At 44.9% G+C, this 23,472-nt stretch overlaps 1 protein-coding gene across 5 annotated transcripts in view; it reads left to right on the forward strand.

Annotated features, from left to right (window-relative positions):
* The window catches only part of LOC147747710 (coagulation factor XIII B chain-like), a 706,417-nt gene that overhangs the window by 651,020 nt on the left and 31,925 nt on the right, over nt 1–23,472 (forward strand). For all 5 annotated transcript variants that reach the window (XM_086954968.1, XM_086954960.1, XM_086954975.1 and 2 more), the window contains 2 exons: nt 4,756–4,956; nt 6,901–7,077. In XM_086954968.1, coding sequence (XP_086811094.1) covers nt 4,756–4,956; nt 6,901–7,077 — 378 coding nt within the window. The remainder of the gene's footprint in view (nt 1–4,755; nt 4,957–6,900; nt 7,078–23,472) is intronic.

Below are 23,472 nucleotides of genomic sequence, written 5' to 3' on the forward strand. Positions count from 1 at the left end.
ACTAACCAGGACCAGAGGGATGAGGACAGCCAGGCCATGAGTCACAGACCCAAGTAGACACTCCAAAGAGGACCAGTACTAGGAGACAAATGCCAAGAAGGACCAGTGATAGGAGGGCCATACCACAGACATCAGATCAAGGAGGAACAAGGCGCCAAGAAGCAAAGAAGGTAAGGACCAGGAGAAAACAACCAGAAAGGACCAGGGCAAGCAGAATCTGGAGGCCCTAGATTAGAATAACCCTGGGATATAAAGGATGAGAACGTTTAGGTCCAGTGAGACCAGGATCAGAAGGTCCAGGAATGTCTGACTCAGGGGAATTCTAAATCATGGTGACACTAACTATATGAACCAGGGTGACTCACATTATTGGATCTAGGAGGAACAGTGCCAGAGGGATGATAAAGACCAGACTCAGTACTATAATTACTGGGAAGACCATAATAGATGGGTCCATGGTCAGATAGACAAGAACAAAGTAGAATAGGCCAACCAGGAGTTCAGTAAGACTAGTAGAAGTAGGATGAGACAGGAGGACTGAGGACTAGGGGTGCTATGGAAACCAAGGCTAGTGGAACACGCATCAGAAGACCCAATACATGAGGGTCAAACAAAGGAGTACTAAAACTACGACCAGGACTACATGGACCAAGGTAACCAGTATCAGACGGATTAGGAACAGGCAAACAAGGGGATTAGATAAATCAGGGGAACTGGACCAGGAGGTTTGATGGACGAGAATTAGGGGGAGGAAGACTAAAAGTTCCAGGACTGGGAGTTTGTGAAACAAGTGTCCCAAAATCCAAATGACCACGGGGGCAGTACATGGGAATGACAACCAGTCAAAGCAGAACCAGGAAGTATAGGGTCAGGACTTTCTTCATCTAGCATTAACCTGTGGTCACGGAACATCAGAATTAGGAAATACTAGGATGATCTGAGACAGGACATGTTATTGCAGAGCCATGAGGGCAAGGAGGATGGGGGCCAGAAGAATCAGGACCAGGATCAGTACCAGATTAAAGAAGCCCAAGAAGATCAGGGCCTAAAGGGCTAAACTGAAAGGATCATGACCTGGAGGACCAGAAACAGGGCTAAAAGGGTCACGAAGATCAGGACATAGGGGACCAGGGCTCGGATTACCAAGTGGGCCAGATTAACCATTACAAGTTGGAGAACTAGGGTGAGTAGGATCTTGGGTAAGAAGGCAAACTAGCATCTGGAAGACCAAGTGCAATGAACATTGGTGGGCGGGAGGAACAGCACCAAAATGACCAGGCTCAGGGGGACCCTACCAAGGAGAACCTGTATTAACAGGACCTCAATTAATGGCTACAGTAATAGTAGAACTAAATGGGCGAGGAACAGCTCTAGGAGAACAAGGACAACCTAAAACAGGAGGAAAAATACTTGGTGTGCCAGGACAGGAGAAGCAAGATAGACTAGGACCTGCGGTTCCCCTGCAAGGAGGTTGACGGCAAGGAGAACCAGGGCAAGGTGGCTAGGACCAAGAGGACTACAAAGGCAGGGCCATATGAGACAGGACTGGAGGAACCAGGAAGGGGCATGATTGCCAAAAGGCAAAGTTTATGATAACAAGTACAATAGGACAAGAAGAACCAGGACAACCATGACCAAGGAGACCAAAACTAAGAATGGTCAGGTACAGGAGACCTAGGCCCCGGAGAAACCAAAGTATAAGAAACAGGACCAAGGGGTTCAGGTACAATGGGCACAGAGTCTCAAGAAGGATACAGACTATGAAAAACAAGAATAGCATGTCCCGGGTCAGGAGTGCCAGGTAGCTAAAACAATGAACACAGGCAGAGGGAGTCAGAAAGAAAGGTTTTAAGAGGACTAGCAAAGAAAGGACTAAGGAGACCAGGAAGATCAAGGCAAAGAGGATCAGGACCTTGAGTACCAGGACCAGAAGGACTAAAGTGAGGAGGTAAAGGTGGATCAGGACCAGGGACATTAGAAACAGGATTATCACAGCCTGGGGTTCCAGGCCATAAGGCTAGGAACAGGATGGCCAGGAAGATGAGCAACAGGATGTTCAGGACCAGACGGACTAGATAAAGAAGGATCATAATGTGTTTGTGTAGCAGCATGAGGTCAAGCAGCAGGAAGACCAGGACCAAGAGGTTCAGGACCAGATCCAGGAAGACAAGATCTAGTCCAATAGGACCAGAGGCCAGAATAACCAAGTAAAAGAAGGGTGCCAGAACCAAGAATACCAGGAGGAGCAGAGCCAGGAGGACCAGAACCAGAGAAAGGAGGATTAGAAGGATCAGCACCAATAGGACCAGGAACAGGACTGAGTGTGCCAGGGGGATCTTATACATAGGACCAGGGTCCAGAGTGCCAAGTGCGGTAGAAAAAACATAACCGGAATGTAGCAGGACCAGGGTGAGGAAAATCTGGCGGACCAGAACAGCCAGAGCCAGCAAGGCAAAGGGGACTGGACTTAGAAAGACCCAGAGAACTAGAACCAAGACAAAGAGGGCCCAGACCATTGGATGCAGTGCCAGAAGGACTATGAGGGCAAGGCACAAGGCCTGAAGGATTATCCAAAATAGGAAGAGAAGACCCAAGAGGGCAAGGCCTTAGAGGGCCAGGACACATGAGGCCAGGTAGTAAGTTATGTAACTTACGTGTATGAATACCAAAAAGTATTAAACTTAGACTCAAGTCTAAGTTTACTGATTTTTGGTATTCCTATCAACTCTAGACCCATATGTTTTGTGTTTCTTCAGGCTGGTGACTGTTACACTTTCTTAGGCCCCAAAGGTACATGGGTGTTAGTAGGTTGTGTTGATGCTGGATTTGCTCACAGTGAATTCCAGAATTTTGCACAGAGCCCTTGCTGGAAAAGAGTGTGATATTAAGGGGATGGTCTACAGGGCAGCCTTTGGATGGTTCATATAACCTAATATGTGCCTGGATGACACGGCTGCCTCTAAGAAACATAAGAATGCACCTTGAAAGAAGGCTTCCCTGAAAGTTATACATTTTAACACCTGTTGTGTTTTTTGTCAACACTTGACTAGTGATCTATGGAGAAGGGGTCTGCAACACTGATGCCCAATATTGCCCAGCCAGTGATTGATTTTGTCACATCATTCGCTGCCTGACCCACTACTGTCAGGAATCTGTTCAGGGAATGCAAAATCCATCCACATTCACCTGTACATTTGGCTTAGATGTATTGCCCCTATTAGGTGCAAAGGTCAATCAAGTGAGTGCCCTGGATTGGGAGATCCGCTGGTGTGAAATCCTCACTACACGTCCATTTTGTGCGCCCTCAACCAACAACATCCTTTGCATTTAGCAAAATGTCTTGAGAAAGTTGTGGTGTACAAGTCATGGTGTACCCATTCCTTTTACCGGTGGAGGGGTCCATTACCACATGTCAGTTAATTCCCACCAGTGCATTATGATTGGCAGTCTCTGTCCGAGAGTACTTATGCCATCTGTTAAGTATTCCCTCCTTTCCTTGCCAATTTATATTCTCATTGCTGTTCTAGGACAGCTTCTCACTGTACCAGCACTCATCATGCTAGCAGAACTCCTGCCTGGTGCCACAATGTAGTCCCCCACAAATGTAGACCACCATTGAACTGTAAAAGTATACACTCCAATACAAAATAAATCACCTGCTGCATCCCAGGGTTTGGGGTTTCTTTTTTTTTCAAATAATTTTTATATGGAAATTTTAAAAGAAAATACAACCAAAATACTAAATGACATCAGGTATTACATCTCCCATTATTAACACGAGTATCGTCCAAGTAGTCGAAACATGACATTAATCATATTCAAATTGAGACGGTTGCACAGATGTAATTTCCAGATTCACTAGGGCCAACAGCTAGAAGCCACTTAATCCTTGAGGTTTAGCTATTGCCTGGTAGGATTTTTAATATCCTCGTCTTTAACCTCTTGTGGAAGTTTTGTAGTTGTCCGTCTACCGAGAACAATAATAAGGGAAGACGAGAAATTAAGTAAAAGTTTGAGACAACGGGGGAAACAGAAAAGGAAGAGGGAGCAGGCATTGGAACATCATAGTGGTCCGTTGTCATTGAGGGGGTGCCGACTGACGATAGAGGAGGCATTGTACCTGGGGCATTTCACCTTTAATTTATGGGAGAGTTTGGGGTGTCTGACACACCAAAGGAGGATGCCGGGGTCAGCCACATTGAAAATTGTGGGGTGGCGGGCAGCATTGTCTTGAAATGCTGGTCTGTGGTACTTTTCAAGTTACTATGCACTTTTTTTCCTGGACGTTTATAGGTTAAAGCACTTTCATTAAAAACAAGAGTTCAGAGAGTCAAGTTTTAAGAAGGTGCTTGAAGGTCTTTTTTTCTATGCACGTATGCTTATCAAAAGAGATCATAGCATAGTACTGTCTGGTTGTGCCGCATAACACAGTCTGCCTGATTAGTGTTGCCAATTCCAGTTACATTATCGCCATGAAATTAACGCTTGCCAAGTTTGATTCAGGGTTTCTCTGCTAAACTTAAAATACACTTAGACTATTCTAAAAAGAACATGAAAAATGAAGAGTAAAATCTATTCTTGAAAAAGGTATGGAGGAACTTATATGTTTTAGAATATCAATGTACAGTGTAAGCTACCTGATGTTAATGTGGCTTATTTTACTGCTCTTTTGATTGTTTTTATTTAGTAACGAGTCATGCACTATTTTTAGTTTCTGTTTTCATTTCAACGAGTCAATTTGCATATATTTTACAGGCCTGTGTCAGGTAACCAAAGACAAACTGGAAGAACATTTTGTAGAATTAAGCTCGATGCAGAGGGATAAAACGGCTTTCAAGGAGGGCGACACAATAATGTTTAGATGTAAACCCGGATTTCGAGTACTCACACCTCCAGGGATCCTAGTTGCAAATTGTACTAAGGATGGGTTTACCTACCCCACATGCATCAATCCAGGTAAGTGTAATGTACTTGTGTAAACCTTTTTTAGTTAATGATGGGTGTTGGAGTCACAGAATGAAATCTGCTCTTGTCTGCCTGTAATTTGTTGCAAAGATGGGTTTCTTAGGCTCCTTTGCATAGAAAATTAAGTGCCCAATTCACAAAGAGCACCTGCAGTCGTGGCTGAGGCTTCTCAGTCATGGTGTGATCTCCACACTCGTGGTAGGATCTCCGCACTGCAGTTTCTCATTGGGGAGATCCCACCAAGACTGCTGAGGCTCCGCCACGAGTGTGGAGGCTCTTTGTGAATCGCCCCTAAATGTAGAGACAGAACCAACTTCAAACAAGGAATTTAGGGCCAGATGTAGGTCGCCAATTACCGACCGGTAATTGGTTTTTGAGATGTAGGGGCCCCATTAAAGACTCCTTACTCCTGCTGAGACGAGCATAGCCGTACCTTGGACCATTAGGTCTGGCCTACACAGAGGTACCCGCCTGTGTTTTTCTACTCCACCCTTGCATGGCCGTACCTACGGCCCCTTGTTCACCCATCTACCGGGTTGGAATTATCACCGGTGTCTAGAATTTGACATCCCGCCCTTCAAGCCCTGAAGAGTCACAGGTTTCCTCCTGTTGACGAAACACGTGTCATCTGGCGTTGTATGTTCTGAAAAAAGAATAAGAAACTTACATAAACAAAACGCTTCTTACATCTCCGGTGTCAACCTTAATTTTATGTGTCAAATCTCTCAGTATCAATACTGTTTATCTTACACGTGTGCCCAGTACCTGTTACATGTTTATCTAGTGTCAAGGATCTTTATTTTTGAATCTGTGTGAGGTTTAGGGTATTCCTCAGCACTGGCTGCACTGTGAAAATTTGTACAAACCTTTTACTTACCGACCATCCATGTATACAACTGTTTGAGCGCCAACATCCTGTTCTGTCTAAAACCCTGCGTAGGCTTTCTACTCTTTCTGACACCAAATTTCCTTCTGAAAGGGGGATCCGCCACAGACACTTCTACTGCAGAATGGGTGGAGGGGGCGTGTCTTTAACACATGGCTAACCAACTATTCTTTATATGTTGTTTGAAAACCTCCCAGTACCACCAACCATAAAGCAGTGCCAGACCTCACATTTACTAATTGCATAATTGGCCTTTTTCAATATGGTATGTCATCAAAGCCACTGACCTCCCACAACTAAATTCTGTTAATCTCTGGTTCGCAGAGACTAAGGATTTTATTTATGACCCCCTTGCAGAATGCAGCACACATAGAAAGAGGAACACCCCTCAATGAATTGTTTGTGTCCAGGAAAGTGCCCCTTCCTGCACTTAAACAATCTACCCTACAACATAGGCACCCTTGCGCCATGGTGCAAGGGTGCCTGCATTGGTGCTTGGCTGCCAAAACAGCCCTGGCACAGGTGGAAGGCAGAGGAATGCACCGTTTTGGATAAATGTGGTGCATTCGCCCTTTCACTTTGATGTAGGGCAGTGCAGCAAGGTGAATTGCTGCGCTGCCCTACACCAAATCCCCATAAATTAGCCCCTAGATATGGTAATAAAGTGATATATTGGTTTAGAATGTGAAGAGGAGTTCAGAATGTGAAGGGGAGTTCTATGTTGGAATGGAAAGGGGTTTTAGAATATACACTCTGCAGTTAGCCTGAGTTATGTTTAGAAGTAAGCAGCCTTAGCTCTTAATACATATTTGAAGAGGGAGTCTGCATTTGAGTCCTGTGTCTCGGCATATCACAGATATAGCCATATCCTCCGTGGAGATGCACTATGTTAGTATTTTTCAGAACATCTGAAAATATATTTGCTTGTAAGTCCATCTTTCACAAATTCTGGGGCATTTCTTCCTTTTGAAAGGGGCCTTCAGTTGTAAATTTGGAAAATGTCTTCTTTTTTTCGGAGTACACACAGATGTTTGTTATTTTTTCTGCAGATCCTTGTCGTGTATCACAAGAGGGTATAGATTTGCATAATTTAGAATTGGTGGGAGACAAAATACTATTCCATCAAGAGGACACCATTCAATTTAGATGCAAACCTGGATATTTTGCTTCGCTAGCTGGAACCTGCAAGAACAGCAACATAATATATCCCACCTGTCTGCCACAAGGTAAGGGCATCCAGCTGGTCTTGGAGTCACGCATGCTTACATTTCTGAATGCCTATGTAATCTTCAATGCCTATGCATTATCTCCAAAGCCTACCATGTCACTTTTGCTATCTCTTGCATTTTTATGAATTGCTATCCATGCCATATCGAGTTACATATATTATTAACCCCACTCCTTCAGAAGATGATTCCCACAAGTGAGTTTACATACCTCATGATTTGAAATGTAGTAAAGATAGCAAATATATGAAATAAATAATAATTAATGATAATATTTTAATAATCTATAATAATATTATATACAATAATAATATATGGTAAATATAGAAAAGATGTGACGGAAGGAACTGAGAGACAATCAGAAAAATAACTTTCTGACTAAGAGACTGAACTTGAAACGCCATCACTAAATACTGCACTATTTATTTATTATTGCACCTCCACAGGAATGGGTTTCACAGTACGGTACTGTGATTATTTAAAGCAAAAAACGTCAGGCATATATCGAATATGGTAGCACATAATTAAGCATTATATAACATAAATAAAGGATTTAAAAACTTTTTTACAGACGAAATTGTTGAAAGCATAATTGATCAGTATATATAAAAAAATTGTGACTGGTGCATGTCAGCAACATAAACATCAAGCACAACTACATTAGGTTCAACATCAGTGATACTAAGGCCTAGCTGTATCAAGCCTTTTGCGATTCGCAAAGGCCGGAATTCGCAGAATTCCGGCGTTTGCGAATCGCAAACGGTCTTTTTGCATGTTTTGGCATGCATCAAAAATTCGCAAAATAAAGAATCGCAAAAATGTGCGATTCCTTATTTTGCTATAGCATTTAAGGAATCGCAATTTTGCGATTCCTTAAATGCTATGCATGTAGCATTTTGTAATTGCAAATTTAGGTTAAGAAATCGCAAATTACCACCAACTTGTAGTTGGTGGTAATTTGCAATTTCTTTCAAAAAGTGCACAATTCAGCATTTTTTAAGGTGGCATGTGACGCACATACATGCCCATAGGGCATGTATGTGCACCATATGCACACACATGTTAATTTCAGGGGTGCAGCCGGATGTCCTTGAGACACCCCTGCACCCTTGAAATTATTCTCAATTTGCGATTAGCAAATTGCGAATCACAAATTGAGATGTATTTCACAATTATTCCTATGGGCCTCCAGGCCCATAGGAATGAATGGGAAATTATTCCTTATTTGCAAATTCGCAAATTGCGAATTCGCAAATAAGGAAGATTAAGAAATCGCAAAAAAATAGCGATTTCTTACATACATGCCATTTTGCAATTTCTAAATAGCGATTCCTTAAAAATCGCTATTTAGAAATCGCAAATAGTTATGTTGATACATCTACCCCTAAGATACTTTAAATAGCCGTTAGTTGGTCAGGTGTTATTGAATGACTCTAAGGTCATGATCGACTCAAGGGCATTGGTAGACAGCCGCAGCCCGTGAGGTAAGAGCGGAGGGGCCCGGTGGGCGGGATTTCGACAGACGATGACCAGGGGAAATTAATTATTTATTGAATTTTTGCTGGTCATCGTCCATCGAAATTTCTATCCATCCTGCCCCACCGCTCTTACCTGCACGGGTCGCGGCTGTTGATAGTTGCAGTTAGTCAATCGTGTGAGTGGTTACTGGCAGAGTGGCATTCTGCTACAAACCCCATTGCTTGGTTTTACTTGTGAGAAAGTGTCACCCGAAGTGTCACTCATTTAGCAGTAGTTCGTCACTTATATGTACATTGAAACCATCAAAAAGTCACAAATAAGCATTGTGAAAACTTGGCACCAATTGCTGCAGCTGTAAAATATAGAGGGCAGTCTAAGAGCGCCTGTACTGGAGCACTATTGTTGGCAGCCCAACTTCAGTAAGTGACAAAATGGCGTGCTGGCCACAGCTACATGGAGGTAAAGTAAATGCAAGAGGCAATAGATGGTGCATCAATAGTAACACAGGGATTCATTAAATGTCAAAACACCAGCATTTGCTCTTGAGCACGGCCCAGCTTTGTTGGTATGAGGTGCTGCAAAGAATGACCACCGGCCTGGTTTTCGACTATGGGACTTGGCAGAGTCCCAAAAAAATAGTGGATATATTGGACCAAAACCCATGGGAAAAAGCAGGGATCTTGACTTTGGGCAACCTATACCAAACATTGCAGGAGGCGTTTCCATTTTGGAATTCCAATTTCTGACCTACAGCAGTGTGACCCGGGCTAATTTAATAGATACAACTGGGGTGAGAGGGGCAGAGAAATCTAAGGCACATGCAGTGCTGACAGGTACGTTCCAACTTAGTGTAGGCAGGAGAGCAGAATTCCATTCAAACATGGCCTTGGCAACTTTGGCTAGGGAGAGCTTACAGCGGTGTGAGCAGCATGGACAGCTGACAATGGAAGTGGAATTGCAAAGGATACTCCAAAACTGTATCTAGAAATGTCAGGTTCCGAATGATTCAATTTAACCAACTGCATTGCACTTATTTAACTCTTCTTTATACTCCATAAGTTATTACCCAGGGTATCTGACCAATTGCCCTGGTGTCATGCAGCGAACACTAATCGTATGCACATTTTCTGAACTGTGGGTGCAAAGCACAATAATGGCAACACGTTATACAAGAGATAGGCCACCTGACTAGGAAGATAATTATCATATCCTTAAAGATCTGCTTGCTGGGACTCATGATGACCTGCACAAAGAACAATAGAGCTGAATGAAAATTGGCCGCCTGGCCCTCGTGCTTGCCAAAGGCAATGGAAGTCGGACACAGCGTCCCAGGTAATGAAATGGAGATGGGACCTTCTCTAATGTGGAAGTGGAAAATACAGTTCTGAAATCAGAGAAATCACGGTGTGGAATGAACTTCTGATTGGCAGAGAGGGACACAATATTTCAGGACTTAGCGGGACAGAACAATGACAGGCCAATGTGAAATATAGGGAGACATACACAGAACACTGAGCTGTATATTCACCATGGGGAAGAGGCGGCAAACACATGACACATGACACCTAACACTGTGTGTGGGACAAAAATAGTGATAAAAGCAAATATATCTTCTGGATGCAAAGAACCATCAGAGGGAGAGAAGTATCGAAAGGCTATCCAAGGTTGATGCAAGTCTCTTGGGTACATTCAATTGGGTCTAAACCATAGGTGGGCCCTCAAGACCCTTACTGTGGTAACTGTGAAGTACAGCGCAGTGGAAACTGAAAAATTGTATACTTCTCACAGCGAGGTCTGTGTTTGTGATACAAGTTTACATGGAGAAATGTCAGTGATTCAAGCCTTATAATAGATGGCCCTTATCGATCATGCTGATGTTCACCATATGTTAAATTTAATAAAAAAATATCTTATTTGGCAAATGACAATATACATATTTAAAAATGCAGTAAGCAGGCCTGTCAGTCCAGACTACATTGTTTTAAATTTCAACTAGAAGGTGCTGCAAGGTCTATCATCAAAGTTGAGTCTTTTCTAGGTACAATATAATTCCAAGGTACAGAACGATTATTATGAATAAATACAGTTAAGATGTTTATAAATTGAATCATTCGATCAGAGAAGAATGGAGTTGATGTGTCATTTTGTTCATACAAAATGCCTAATGATGTCAAACCGCGGATATAGCAATCGAAAAAATCAACCCATATGTGTTGAAAAATGTGGTTATCATCCCACATTTTGAACAGGGTTTAATGATTTTCTGTCATATTCCTTACTCTGGAAAGCTACGGAAGAGACCAGTGAAAAACCAACTGCATCAATGGATCCTGTTTAAGATTGTTAAATTATGGCCAGTTGAGATTGAGACCATCGACGGGAAGGGAAACAGTACCTTTATAAGTGAAAGACTGGTTGAACAGATAAATATACACATATGTATGGAACCCTTGATCTTAGTCATCAGTACCATCAGCACTTACCCATGCCGCCCTTCTTAACCTCCTCCATGAACTAATAATATAGCCTTATAGCCTGCCTTTGAGGGCTGTACCGGCTATTAAAGGCCCTCTCCAGCGTGAAAGGCCCGAGCCGAAGCCGAGGGCATTTAACAAAGTGAAAGACTGGTTGAACAGATAAATATACACATATGTATGGAACCCTTGATCTTAGTCATCAGTACAATCAGCACTTACCCATGCCGCTCTTCTTTACCTCCTCCATGAACTAATAATATAGCCTTATAGCCTGCCGTAGAGGGCTGTACCGGCTATTAAAGGCCCTCTCCAGCGTGAAAGGCCCGAGCCGAAGCCGAGGGCATTTAACAAGGGAGAGGGACTTTAATAGCCAGTATAGCCCAGCTACGAAGGGTTATAAGGCTATTAAAAAATTCTGCCACTAGAGGGCAGAATGTTTTAACAAAAAAAAACAAAGCCTTATGGGAGCGTGAGGGGATTGGAATCCCCTCAGGCTCCCTGAAGCCTTTGTTCACAGCCAGAGCTGTGAACAAAGAAAGATTGGAATGTTGGAGCTCCATCCTTATACCAACCATTATAAGCCCGGAGCACTCCATTGTTTTCAATCGAGCTCCCAACATTCCAAAGTTCAAATACAAAATACAGACAACACGAGTAACTTTATTCACGATACTTTTAAGTTAGTGTTCCAGCCAATTGCTTGCTGTGTACCACGAAGCTCAATTCTATAATGAAAATAGCATAATGTTTATCTAGTTTCATGACCGAAGATCATATAATATTTTGTTCTACACTGTTATTACTGTACTGACTGAACACAAAGACCCTCCTTTTAATTTATGAGAAAGTACCAGGATTGGGTGCAAACACTGTTTAAATGCGAATCCTTGTCTTGTGAGATATGCTGCAACTTCATACTTCCAAACTCAAGATTTTCCCCACTTGTATTTTGCATGGTGACACTTTACAGATCTTTCACAGAATAAAAATAGGCTAGCAAATTGGAAACTTTGGGTAAATGGAGACCTATAATCCGGATTCCATACCTCATTCAACACTCAAATGTTTAGTACTACACTGTAATTTTTACCCAGAGTTAAACGGCAAATGTACACTTATGCACATCAACAAAGATTCAACACATTATAAATGCATACTATTCGTTTAATCCAAAACATTTAGTAACATTTCAATAATTTGCCTAAATAACCACTGCCCATCGATTTTCTCATATCAATTCTTTCAAGAATCATAGGTACAGTTTATCTTCATGCTCTATTTTCATCATAGATTTGTAATTTATCACTGAAATTAACTATCTTGGACATATCCAACCATGTTTTGACAGACTTTCAATTCCTAACAAACTCGAAACTCTATGAATCTAACCATCCTTTGTATATTTTATTGTAGCATTATCCATTTGGTAAAATCTCAGCTTCCTTTTTTTTATAACTGTTAGGTTTTTATCATCCCATCATGCTTTTGTATTTTGCACCGATGATGCTAAATGTATGTTGAGTGTCAGATTATCTTTTGTGTATCCAGTGCCCCATGTGTGGCTTTTATCACCTGTGAACTCCAGAAACAAACCCTGACTAACATCCACCACTGAAATTCCTTTCGTATTTCACTATACTAATTCATTACTAATACTTTATGGGTTTCGGAGTAGCGTGTTGCTCGCTGAAAAAGCGCTCCAATGCCTCGTCAGGGGTAGTAAGCGCTATATAAATGCAAATACAATGCAGTACAATAGGTTGCAGTATAAAGGCCTCTTTTTCATTCTTCCTCACAATACATTCTCGCATTTTCAAGATTAAGCTATTGGCATTGTAAATAACAATGCCATTTATTTATCTGGTTTCATGCCATGGATTGTTGAGCGGATTGGATGCCTGAGGGCACACACTGATGGATGAATGCTTGGATGAATCGATTTTGGGGCAGCCATATGGTGGTTGGGTAACCTGAAGGGGTAGGACGGCTCCTTGATGCTTTAGCAAGTTGGTTGTGTTGTGGGATGGATACATTTACTAAATGGAGGATAGATACATAAACATATGGATGAACAGAAGAATGGACGGATAGGCAGATACATAACAGTTAATGGGTGCATTGACTGATCAATGGGTGTGTTGGGTGGACGGGTTGATGGACGAGGTGGGGCGACAGTTGAACCCCCCTATTTATCGCGGTATGGTATGCTAATTCGGGCGGGGTTGGTTGTTGCCCTACGATCGGATGTGGACATGCGCTTTCCGCTCGTGTATCTCACGTTGTGTGGTGATAGTGGCGGACGTTTCTGCAATGTTTTGGACGTGGCCGCTGAGGGACCCTTGTCTCAGAGGCGAATCCTGCTCTGTGGAACATATTTATTTACTAGAACAGGCCCGAATCCGATAGGCCGTTTCATCTAATCCAGCACTAAACACACAAGATGAATTAAAGGCAAGGCCTGTGTGTTGTTGGCGAGAAGCATGTCATGGAAAACACTTCGCCAACAAATATTTCCAGCACAGTGTGTCCTATAAGTGTTCTTGTAGAGTCACGTGGAGTTGATAAGTGGTAATTTGGCGCCAGAATCGGGAGGCGGTGTTTCCGCTGCTGCGTACATGGAAATGTAATACACATCACAATGTCAGAAACAAGCAGACACCTAGCCACACACAGGCCTTGGTTCGACCCACAGAGACAGGTGAAAGGTGAAAGCCGCAAATACGCCAGGAGAGCCAAGGATACAGAAAGTCAGAGCCATGGATGACTCAGTGCCAAGTACTGTAGACAGTGAGATCCATAATGCTGGCTGTACAGCCAGCCAGAGCCGTGGACAGGTCGGTACACAGACAGTCAAACACACGGATGGATGGATGTACAGGCAGCCAAAAACTACGAGGGGTGGGTGGCAGCCTGGCAGGCTACAAGTAGATTGTGGTGGTTTTGATGACATATCAATGCCACTGAAAAATGAACATTCGTTCAATTTACACAATCTCTGAAACATACATTTTTCTATTATTCACTTAGTTTGCGCTATATATAACTGTACAGATAGAAAGATGTTTGTACATGGGAGCAGGACTTTGATGGCACAAACTTGTTTCAGTTAACAAAGCGCGTTAATATGTTTTCGTTTGGGTACGCATGACTGTGCGTGCCAAAATATGAATTTATGGACGTGTATTTACATACATAAATCTCCCACTTTCTCCCTCGCCGTGTGTGTGACTGCGCCTGGCATGCACTAGGTATTCACGACTCTAAGCACTATACCAGCAGACACACGGAGGTGGTGATGGGCTCCACCCTCTCCCCTGCAACCAGTTTAATTATTCTAATGTTCCCTGCCTCCCGGGGTGAGGTAAGATTCTTCTCTGCAAGGAGGTGTAGGGCGACAGATTGCAATCTTGAGCGAATACAGTCACATTTGCAACCGGTGCCTGGCTGAGGGCACGAGGTGCATTAAGTGTGTTGTCTTTTACATGGGGTTGACTGAACTGCGTGTTAATCCATGGGGCGCACTGAGGGCAGCGCCTTGATGCCCTGGGTGGGCTGAGCGCTGCGAGTTTAACCACGAGGTGCACTGAGCACAAACACTGGGTGCAGCCAGTGCAGAATGAGTGACAAATGGGATGGGGTGCACTGAGCGCTGCCTGTTTGTCACAGGGCGTGTACCGAGCACTGCCTCTTTAACACACAGGGTGCACCGAGCGCTGCGTGTTTGCCACGCGGAGCTCGGGGTGCTGCGTATTCAACTCACGAGGTGCAGTAAAAGCAAGAGTTTAACACTCAGGTGCATTGAGCGGGCATGGTTAACACACGGGTGCATCGAGCGGGCATGGTTAACACACGGGTGCACGGAGCGTGGCTAGGTTAACACAAGGGTGCACGGAGCGTGGCTTGTTAAAAACGCGGGCGCACTGCGTGGTTATCACACGGCGTGCACCGAGCGCTGTACACTACTAACTCAAAGGCTCCCAGTATCAGGGATAGAAAGAGCAACTTCTCTATTCCAAGCCCACACCGTTTAAAATACCAACAACAAACCCCATCTCCCACTTTCTCCCTCGCCGTGTGTGTGACTGCGCCTGGTGTGCACTACGTATTCACGACTCTAACCTATACCGGCGCAGAGTGCAGCACTAACCCAACCTAATTCAGTCACTGGAGCCCCAATGTACATTAACTCTAAGCTCAATAAAGACTCTGTATCCCGCCACTGCAGAAAAGGCACGATCATCCTTGTGGACACACGCAGTGCTTGGAACCTGCCCCTGTTTGCCTGAACCATTGACTGTGAGCCAGTCCAGCCCTCTGATACTGTCTGCATCAATTGGATAGTGCAGTTGTGGACTCACTCTCTCTGTCCGCCCACCCTTGTCACCTCGTGGCGCCCAGGCTGTGATGCTGCTTTCTGACGCCCACAGTGTGGACTCAATAGAAATGTACTTAATGCACCCTGCGAGGCGCCCACCTGATTCAATACTCACCAGTCAGACCAGCTCTTCTGCATTAACCCCCACTGGGATATCCCACCGGATACCCGCATTGTCAGCCTTTCCTGAGGTGCTACATCCTCCAAGCTGTTCCTTGGACAGGCTCCTAGAACCGACTCCAGCTCTACTGGGTGTACCAGGTTGTGCAGCCTCAGCGATTATAACAACATGAAAGAAATAGAAAAAACATCTATTTCTTTCATGTTGGTATAATCGCGGCATCTACGCATTACTTTTAAAATGTTCTAAGTAAAGCGTGGGTGCCGTGATTATACTAAAATGAAAGAAATAGATGTTTTTTCTTTTTCTTTTATGTCGGTATAATCGCGGCACCCCCGCTCTACTTATACCACCATGAAAGAAATTTCTCTTTCAGCCCCGTCCCTTGCAGACTGGGTGGCCCGACTTCCTGCTGGGGTAAAATGTTCCTTATCTTCTTTATGAGGCCATCTGGACCCATAAAGAAGATAAGAAACCTTTTACTTCAGCAGTAAGTCAAGGAACCCAATCTGAAAAGGACGGGGATTAAAGAGAAAGAAGAATGTAACTAGGACCTCTTCTCCAATGGCTGGCCACCGTTTAGGAAGCCAGCCAATGGACAAGAGGGGCAGGGCTTAACCCTCGCTAGTCAAGTTCTCCAAAAAACACAAAATCTCGCGAGCTCGACTGCGCATGTGCGCAGTACGCCACGCGAGACCTAAAAATGCCAAGCCATTTTATCAGATTGCGTTTTAGTTGAACCACTAAACTGTCCACAAACCTTCAGATCGACAGTCCAATGATATGTAAAAAATTGAAAAACATACCTCTCTTCCATATATTGTGATTGTAATGAAATTGTCAAGGGGAGTTCTTCTGTGTATCTGTAACAATGACGTCCGTTTCTTGCAGAGCAGTTAACGGAGCATTTTAACCTCGCATGCACAATTCTGGTATCCCAGCATGCTTTCTCAGTCCTCATGATTTATTGGTAAAGTGAGCCATCTGGCCACTGCATTAATATGTTGCGAGATGCACCCTAGTGGCCGGGCTCGCCCAGATATAATAAATAAAGGTGCGCATGCCGCTCGTGACCAGTGCATGTCCCGAGAAACTGTTGTGCACTGTCATTATTGGTGTGTGTGTGTATGTTTGATAGGCCCCCGGCTGCCCCAAACCAGCAAAGGGTGTCGCCCCTCTACACTAGCAACAAGGCAGTTGTACCTTATTGAAAGGTGGCGCCCAGGAAGCGGCGATAAAAGGAAACTGTAAGCCTTGTGGCTATCTGGTGTGCTTTAGGCATCCATCGTAGCAATCGGCCATTGCAATCTGAGCAGTGAGAAGTGATCCTAGGCAGAGGTCAGGAGAGCCCTGGGTCATGGGACTGTCCCCGTGGAGAGCCGGAAGATTGCTTCTGCTGTCGAAGGTGCAGGTGGCATCGGCGCAACTCTCAGGCAGTAGATCGGCTGCAGGTAGGCGTGACCTTCAGTGGAGCTATGTGAGGCACATCAGAGAGCACACCAGGCCTGATGCCTGTGCAGGGAGAGGCCGCCTGCTCTCACTGTGAGCTGCTGATTACTGCTCCGCCCCATGTGGCCGGTGTTGTAATCGCATGTTAATTCCCTGGTACATGTGGTGCAAGTCCTAGGGAGCATGTGGGCACGTTGCTATTGAAGGACGCCTGCACAGAACAGTAAATCACAGTCTCTCATTGCTCCACAGAATCCCCTGATCTGAAGGAAAGGTCATTGTGCATGACGTTTGGGGTGAGTGGTACCCCGGGGAGCCAGAGGTGGCAACACTGATAGTCTATAAAAAGTCCCAAACCCCATACCTCGGATTGGAGAAATGTCAGTCCAAGAACATGAGGGGTGGAGCCTGCACCTGAATGCTGCTCACACTCTGCACTTGCTGCGCTAACACCCTTTAGCCAACTGGTAGACCCTGCTACAGCAGCACCTAGATGGAGAAAATGGATTGGACGGCTGGAATATTATTGTCACACCACGCGCGAAATAGACGGCGTTGTTAAGCGATGGACAATGTTGCATATGGGTGAGGATGAACCGTATGAGCTATTCCAAGACTTACCGAACACTGGAGCTGATGATAATTTCGACGTGGCGGTGAAGGCGCTAAATAGACATTTCAACCCTAAATTAAATCTTGATTATGAACACTTCAAGTTGAGGCAAGTCAGTCAACAGTAGGATGAATCAGTTGACATGTTTTTTATGTGATTGCGCAAGTTGGCTAGCACATGCAATGGAATAGACAAATCAGTGAAAATAAGAGTGCAGATTATACTGGGTTGTCGCTCCGCCAACCTGAGAAAGCTGATTCTGAGGCAGACTGGTATCTCATTGGACGACATCCTCACATTACGTCGATCTCATGAGCTGGCTGATACAAGGGTCAGCGAAATGAAGTCTGTGCTAGCTCGGACAACAGCAACCCCCTCACCTTCAGGACTGGTGAGAGTACTGGAGGAACACATCGAGGCTATAAGGAGATGACCACTTAAAGGATGTGGGGGACCAGTGCCCATCAAGGCTCACCAGTCATCTGCCCAGAGGCTGCTCAGCAAAAGGGAAACTAAGTTTAAAGTGCGGGAGGTCAAACCATTTGATGGAGGACTGCCCGAGTGCAACCAGACCATCAGGTGAAGGTGTGAAGAGTAAGAAATATGGGAGAGTAAAATCCGGAAGAAGGGGAGGAGCAGGACTAAACACAAGTGGTGTGTCAGTAGATGCTGCTGTTGGAAGAGAATGATGAAGACAAAGAGAAGGTGTTCACCATCTCGTTCACAGGCCACAAAAACCAGAAGAGGAGGCCACCGCCCATGTGCCACGTGGATATCGGCGGAGTACCGATAACAGCACTCATGGATACGGGGGCATTGGTTAACGATGCTGAACAAAACCTTTGATTAGAACCACGCCCAAAACTCACGAACACTAACGTGAAGATATACACGTACAGGGGTACGACACCTACTCCTCTGCAAGGTGTAATAGAGGTCGAGTTCAAGCATGAAAAGGTGGCCTTGCAGACAAGATTCCATGTCACACAAGAGAGTTCAGGCACTCTGTTAGGCTGTCTCACAGTGGAGGACTTAGGTCTTGCCTGTTTGCTAAACAAATCCACCAGTTGCATGCAGAGGAAATAATGGTGGAATTCCCTGAGCTATTTGAAGGACTGGGGTGTTTGAAAAATGTGAAAGTGAAACTACATATTGACCACACTGTCAAGCCGGTAGCTCTGCACCACCGAATGGTCCCTTTTCATCTTTGCGTACTAGTGGAGGCTGGACTAGAAATATTGGAGCAAGCGGATGTAATAGAAAAAGAGTCTGGTCTCATCCCTTGGGTGTCGCCTTTGGGAATTGCCCAAAACCCAAACAGACGGGGGCAATAAAGCTATGTGTAGACATGAGACGAAGATAAAGGCACCTCACCCCAAAATTGACAAAATAGTGGCAGACATCAATGGAGAAAAATAGTTTTCCAAAGTAGATCTCAACTCAGGATGCCACCAATAGATGTTAGACGAGTGGGATGTACGTTATTACAACGCATGCTTTTACCACGCATGCTTTTACAGTGCAGGTTTTTCAACGCAAGTCGTTACAACAACTTGCATTGGGGGGTGCTGGATAGTGAATAGTTTAATTTACTATTCCAACTCCAGTCCCCGTGGATAGTAGGGAAGGTGTTGGATAGTAAATTAAACTATTACCTATCCTAGAGCGCCCCCCAGCGCAATTCGTTGTAATGACTTGCGTTGAAAAACCTGCGTTGTAAAAGCACTGCGTGGTAAAAGTTGCGTCGTAAAGGATGTTTCCCATTCGAGTGCCCTCCGCAGCGGAGGTGTTCCAGGCTACTATAACGGAATGGGCATCATGAACGCAGTGGCTATTCTAGAAAGGACTGACACTGCACAAAAGCAAATGCTTGTTTTACACAATCAAAATGTAATTCTTTGGATATTGGTTTTCCAAAGAAGGGCTCCAGGTGGAACCATTGAACGTTGAGGCCATTAGAGTAACTGTCATTCCCAAGAATACTACTGAGATGTGCAGTTTTCAGGGGACAATCAACTGGCGACCATTTCAGAACCGATGAGGGTGCTCACAAAGAAAGGCACTCCCTGGTAGTTGGTCGTGCTCAGCCTCGCAGGTGTTCAAGGAAGTCAAGAGAGAGCTCTTGCAAGGAGCCACAATGATGGATTTCAGCCCTGAAGGTAAAACTGGCCTTATTGTGGATGCCAGCCCTGTGGGTCTAGGGGCAGTCCTACTGCAGCTGAATACATGTGGAGAATGGGTCCCCATCGCATATGCCAGCCGAGCACTAACTGCAGTGGAGACAAGGTACGGCCAAATTGAAAGGGAGGTTCTAGCTATCCAGTGGGCATGCCAGAATTTTCATATTTACCTATGTGGTCACAAATTTTAGGTCATTACCGATCACTAGCCATTGATACCTTTGTTTGGAGGAACTGCACAAAGATAAAGCGGTGGGTGATCCAGCTATAACAATATGACTATAACGTGTGGTACCGCCCTGGGGTTAACAACCCTGCATACTATATGTCACGTCACCCCATTGCAGCTGATCCGAGGACACAGCAGAAGATGGACAATGGGCGAAAGGCTTCATCAGGCTAATCACCAAGATGGCATGTCCCCGAGCATACTCTCTACAGGAGATCATAGAGGCCTCTAAGGACGATGGCTGTATCCAAAGTCCAAAGAAGCACTAAAGGAGCATCAGCAGGGGAAAATGTTCTGGATGGCATCTGCGGTCTCACAGATAAGGAATGAAAGGGTAGAACATGAATGTGGAGAAGCCAAGATGAATTGAGGGAAAGTATTGAGGGACTCCTGTTGAGAAGCCAGCGGATGGTGATTCCTCAAAGCCTCGAGAGGCGCACAGTCGTGTTGGCTCATCAAGGCCACCAAGGACTGGCTAAGACAAATACTTGCCTGCGACATTATGTGTGGTACCTGGAATGGATCAGTTGGTGCAGGAGGTGTTAAAAAGCTGCCATTCCTATCTTATCACTAGCGGAGAGCCCACAATGACACCTGTCATCACTTAAAGCCCATGTACCAAACCGTGGTCATCAGGGAGCATGGATTTTGGGAGATTTCTGGGGAATCGCCTCATGCTGGTTGTTGTGGACAGTAACACCACATTTCCAGCCTTGGATTTCATCCACTCAACTTCTTTTGAGTGTGTTAAACCAGCTTTAGAAAAGATTTTTGCAATGTCAGGTCTACCCAATAAAATAGAAACTGAGAACGGCCCATCTTTTCAATGCCAAGAACTTCAAGAATACTTTCACCACCTCAATATTAAGCAGCAGAGGATAATCCCCCAGCGCCCTAAGCTAACGGAGAAGTGGAGTGGTTTATGAGAACACTCAATAAGGCTCTTCAGATAGGCGTAGATCAAGGGGTGAAAATGGAAGGTTGCTTACATCAGTTTGTGAGGACCTATAGACAAACGCCTCATTGCACCACTGGGCGCACGCCTAGTGAGCTACTCATGAAACGGCCTGTGAGGGATCTGGTCCCAGTAAGTTTAAAATGGGAACCGGAAAAGTTGGATGTGACAGCGGCACAGGCTAAAAGACAGATTAACAATGACAGGGCCAGCTGGGAAAGCAAAGACCATGAACCAGAGATCCGAAGATGATATCAGGTTATTCTCAAAGATAGATTCCCTGAGGGTGTGGTTTCACTAAGCAGCAAGATGGCCGCTCTGCAAGTGAGCTCTGCCGGCTGAATCATTAATCCTGCATCCACACCGCATACAGGAGTCCCCCAACAGCATCAACACAGGTGGAAATTGCAAAGAAACCAGTGGGCCCCCACCTGTGCCACAACGGGGACGGCTGGAACTGGTTACCTGACTACGAGAGAGCGTGACATCGAGAAGCAGTCATGTCCTAACTAGGGTGCGGCTTGCGCCAGGTATGTGTCTGCTCTTTCTTTTTTTTTTCTTTTGATAACTTTATTTTGGTCATTGACCATAAAAGTGAAGATAAAATATGTACAAGCACAATAATAAAATACATAGATAAAAACTGTTTTAAAAAAGAATTATTAAACAGTGAGTTATCAAAAGAAGGGGGCAATTAATTCCTATTAACAAAAACAGTTCTTCTACGCCACATACCATACAGGAAACGGGAAACAGAGAAAACAATAAGGGGGGAAGTATCAAATGTTAAAACTCTACAGGCCTGTGTGCATTGTCTGAGTCCCGAATTTCTACACAGCGGGATCAGCCAGTATCTCCGAATTGTACTGTATGCCGGGCAGAAGAACATAACATGCACAATGTCCTCTCTGCCATTGTTATAAGCAGGGCAACAACCCTCATTTGAATTGGCCCATTTAGAAGTTAGTGCCCTGATAGGCAATGAGCCATGTCTCAACTGAGTATATAATTTCCTTGCAAGCGGGGGCTGGACTAAGTCCAAGAATTCCTCTTTCTTGGATTCAGTTTTCATCAACAAAAACTCGGTGGATAACCTGCCCAAAGTTGTCGAACAATGTCATAATTTAAAGTTGTGATATCTCACAGAGGCCAACAACTCTGACCTCTGAATCCTCAGGCAACTTTCCTCGGGGGTGTCCCATAGTTGTGGTAGGCCAATTTGGTAGAGGAAAACTTTAATATGGGATAGCCACGGTATGTTTTTATTCTTTATCAGGCCCCAGACCGCAGCAAATTCTACTCTATAGGCAGCAAGCTCTGGTACAGACCAGAGCCTTCTCCAGTAGAGCAGTGGTCGTGCGGTCACCAATTCTTTGATAGACTCCAGACCCATATCCAGCCGCAATGGTATAAGAGGAGTGCTCTGGGGTAGGCCCACCAAACTACGCATGAAGGCCTGCTCAACCTTTAGTAGGCTCTCTATGTTTGTGTGTCCCCAAAGTTCTGCACCCTACATAGCTGCTGACCTTACTTGGGTACTGTAAATCTCGACAACAGGGGCAACTGGTTTAAATTGAGAGATTCTATGAAATTTACCAATGCCCACCAAAATCTGCGAGAGTCTCAGGGAAGATTTAGATACTTGGTGGCCCCAATCAAAGTGTTCAGTCAGCGTGACCCCCAGGTAGACGAAAGTTTTAACCCGTTCAAGTGGAATACCACTTAAAACAGGATTCGGGCGGGTGTGCCTCGGGGGATTGAAGATCATAAACTTAGTTTTCTCCAAGTTTATCTCCAATCCCCTCGAGGCACAGAAGGTTACAAACCCGTCCAGGACCCGCTGGATGCCCGTTGACTTTCGGGACAGCAACAGAGTGTCGTCCGCGAACATCAGAGCGGGCACCCCACCAGTGGCCAATCGCGGGGCATCACTGTCCCTGACACCATTAAGTGCATCTACCAAACCATTAATATAGAGGCTGAAGAGTGTAGGGGCCAGGACGCAGCCCTGGCGTACGCCTCTGGTTACAGGGAAATGGGCCGAGAGTTCACCGTTCCTCCCACACCTCACCTGCGCATAGTTCCCTGCATGTAGTCTAATTAGGACATCCAATAGGTAGGGCGGGAGACCTAGTTCTTCCAACACCAGCCATAATCTCTCCCTAGGCACCAAATTGAAAGTGGCCCGCAGGTCCATGAAGACAAGGTAGAGGCTGCGCCCTCTACTCTTGCAGTTTTCCAAAATAGGACCTGCAGCTGGAAGATTTGGTCCAAGGTCGAGATGCCCGTTCTAAATCCGGCTTGGAGGGTGGTCAATGTTTCGTGTTCCTCCATCCAACCCAATAGTCTGTCCAATAGTATCCGGCCCATTCGTTTCTGGGTGGTATCTAGAAGACTAATGGGCCTGTAGTTAGATGGAACTAGCGGGCAACCCTTCTTAAAGATTGGGACGATCTCCGCTCTCAACCAGGTCTCCGGTAACACAGGGCCCCGGAGAACTGCATTAAAGAGGACTAC

The sequence above is a fragment of the Lissotriton vulgaris genome, chromosome 1_1 (assembly GCF_964263255.1).
Source record: "Lissotriton vulgaris chromosome 1_1, aLisVul1.2, whole genome shotgun sequence".
In the NCBI taxonomy this organism is placed as follows: domain Eukaryota; kingdom Metazoa; phylum Chordata; class Amphibia; order Caudata; family Salamandridae; genus Lissotriton; species Lissotriton vulgaris.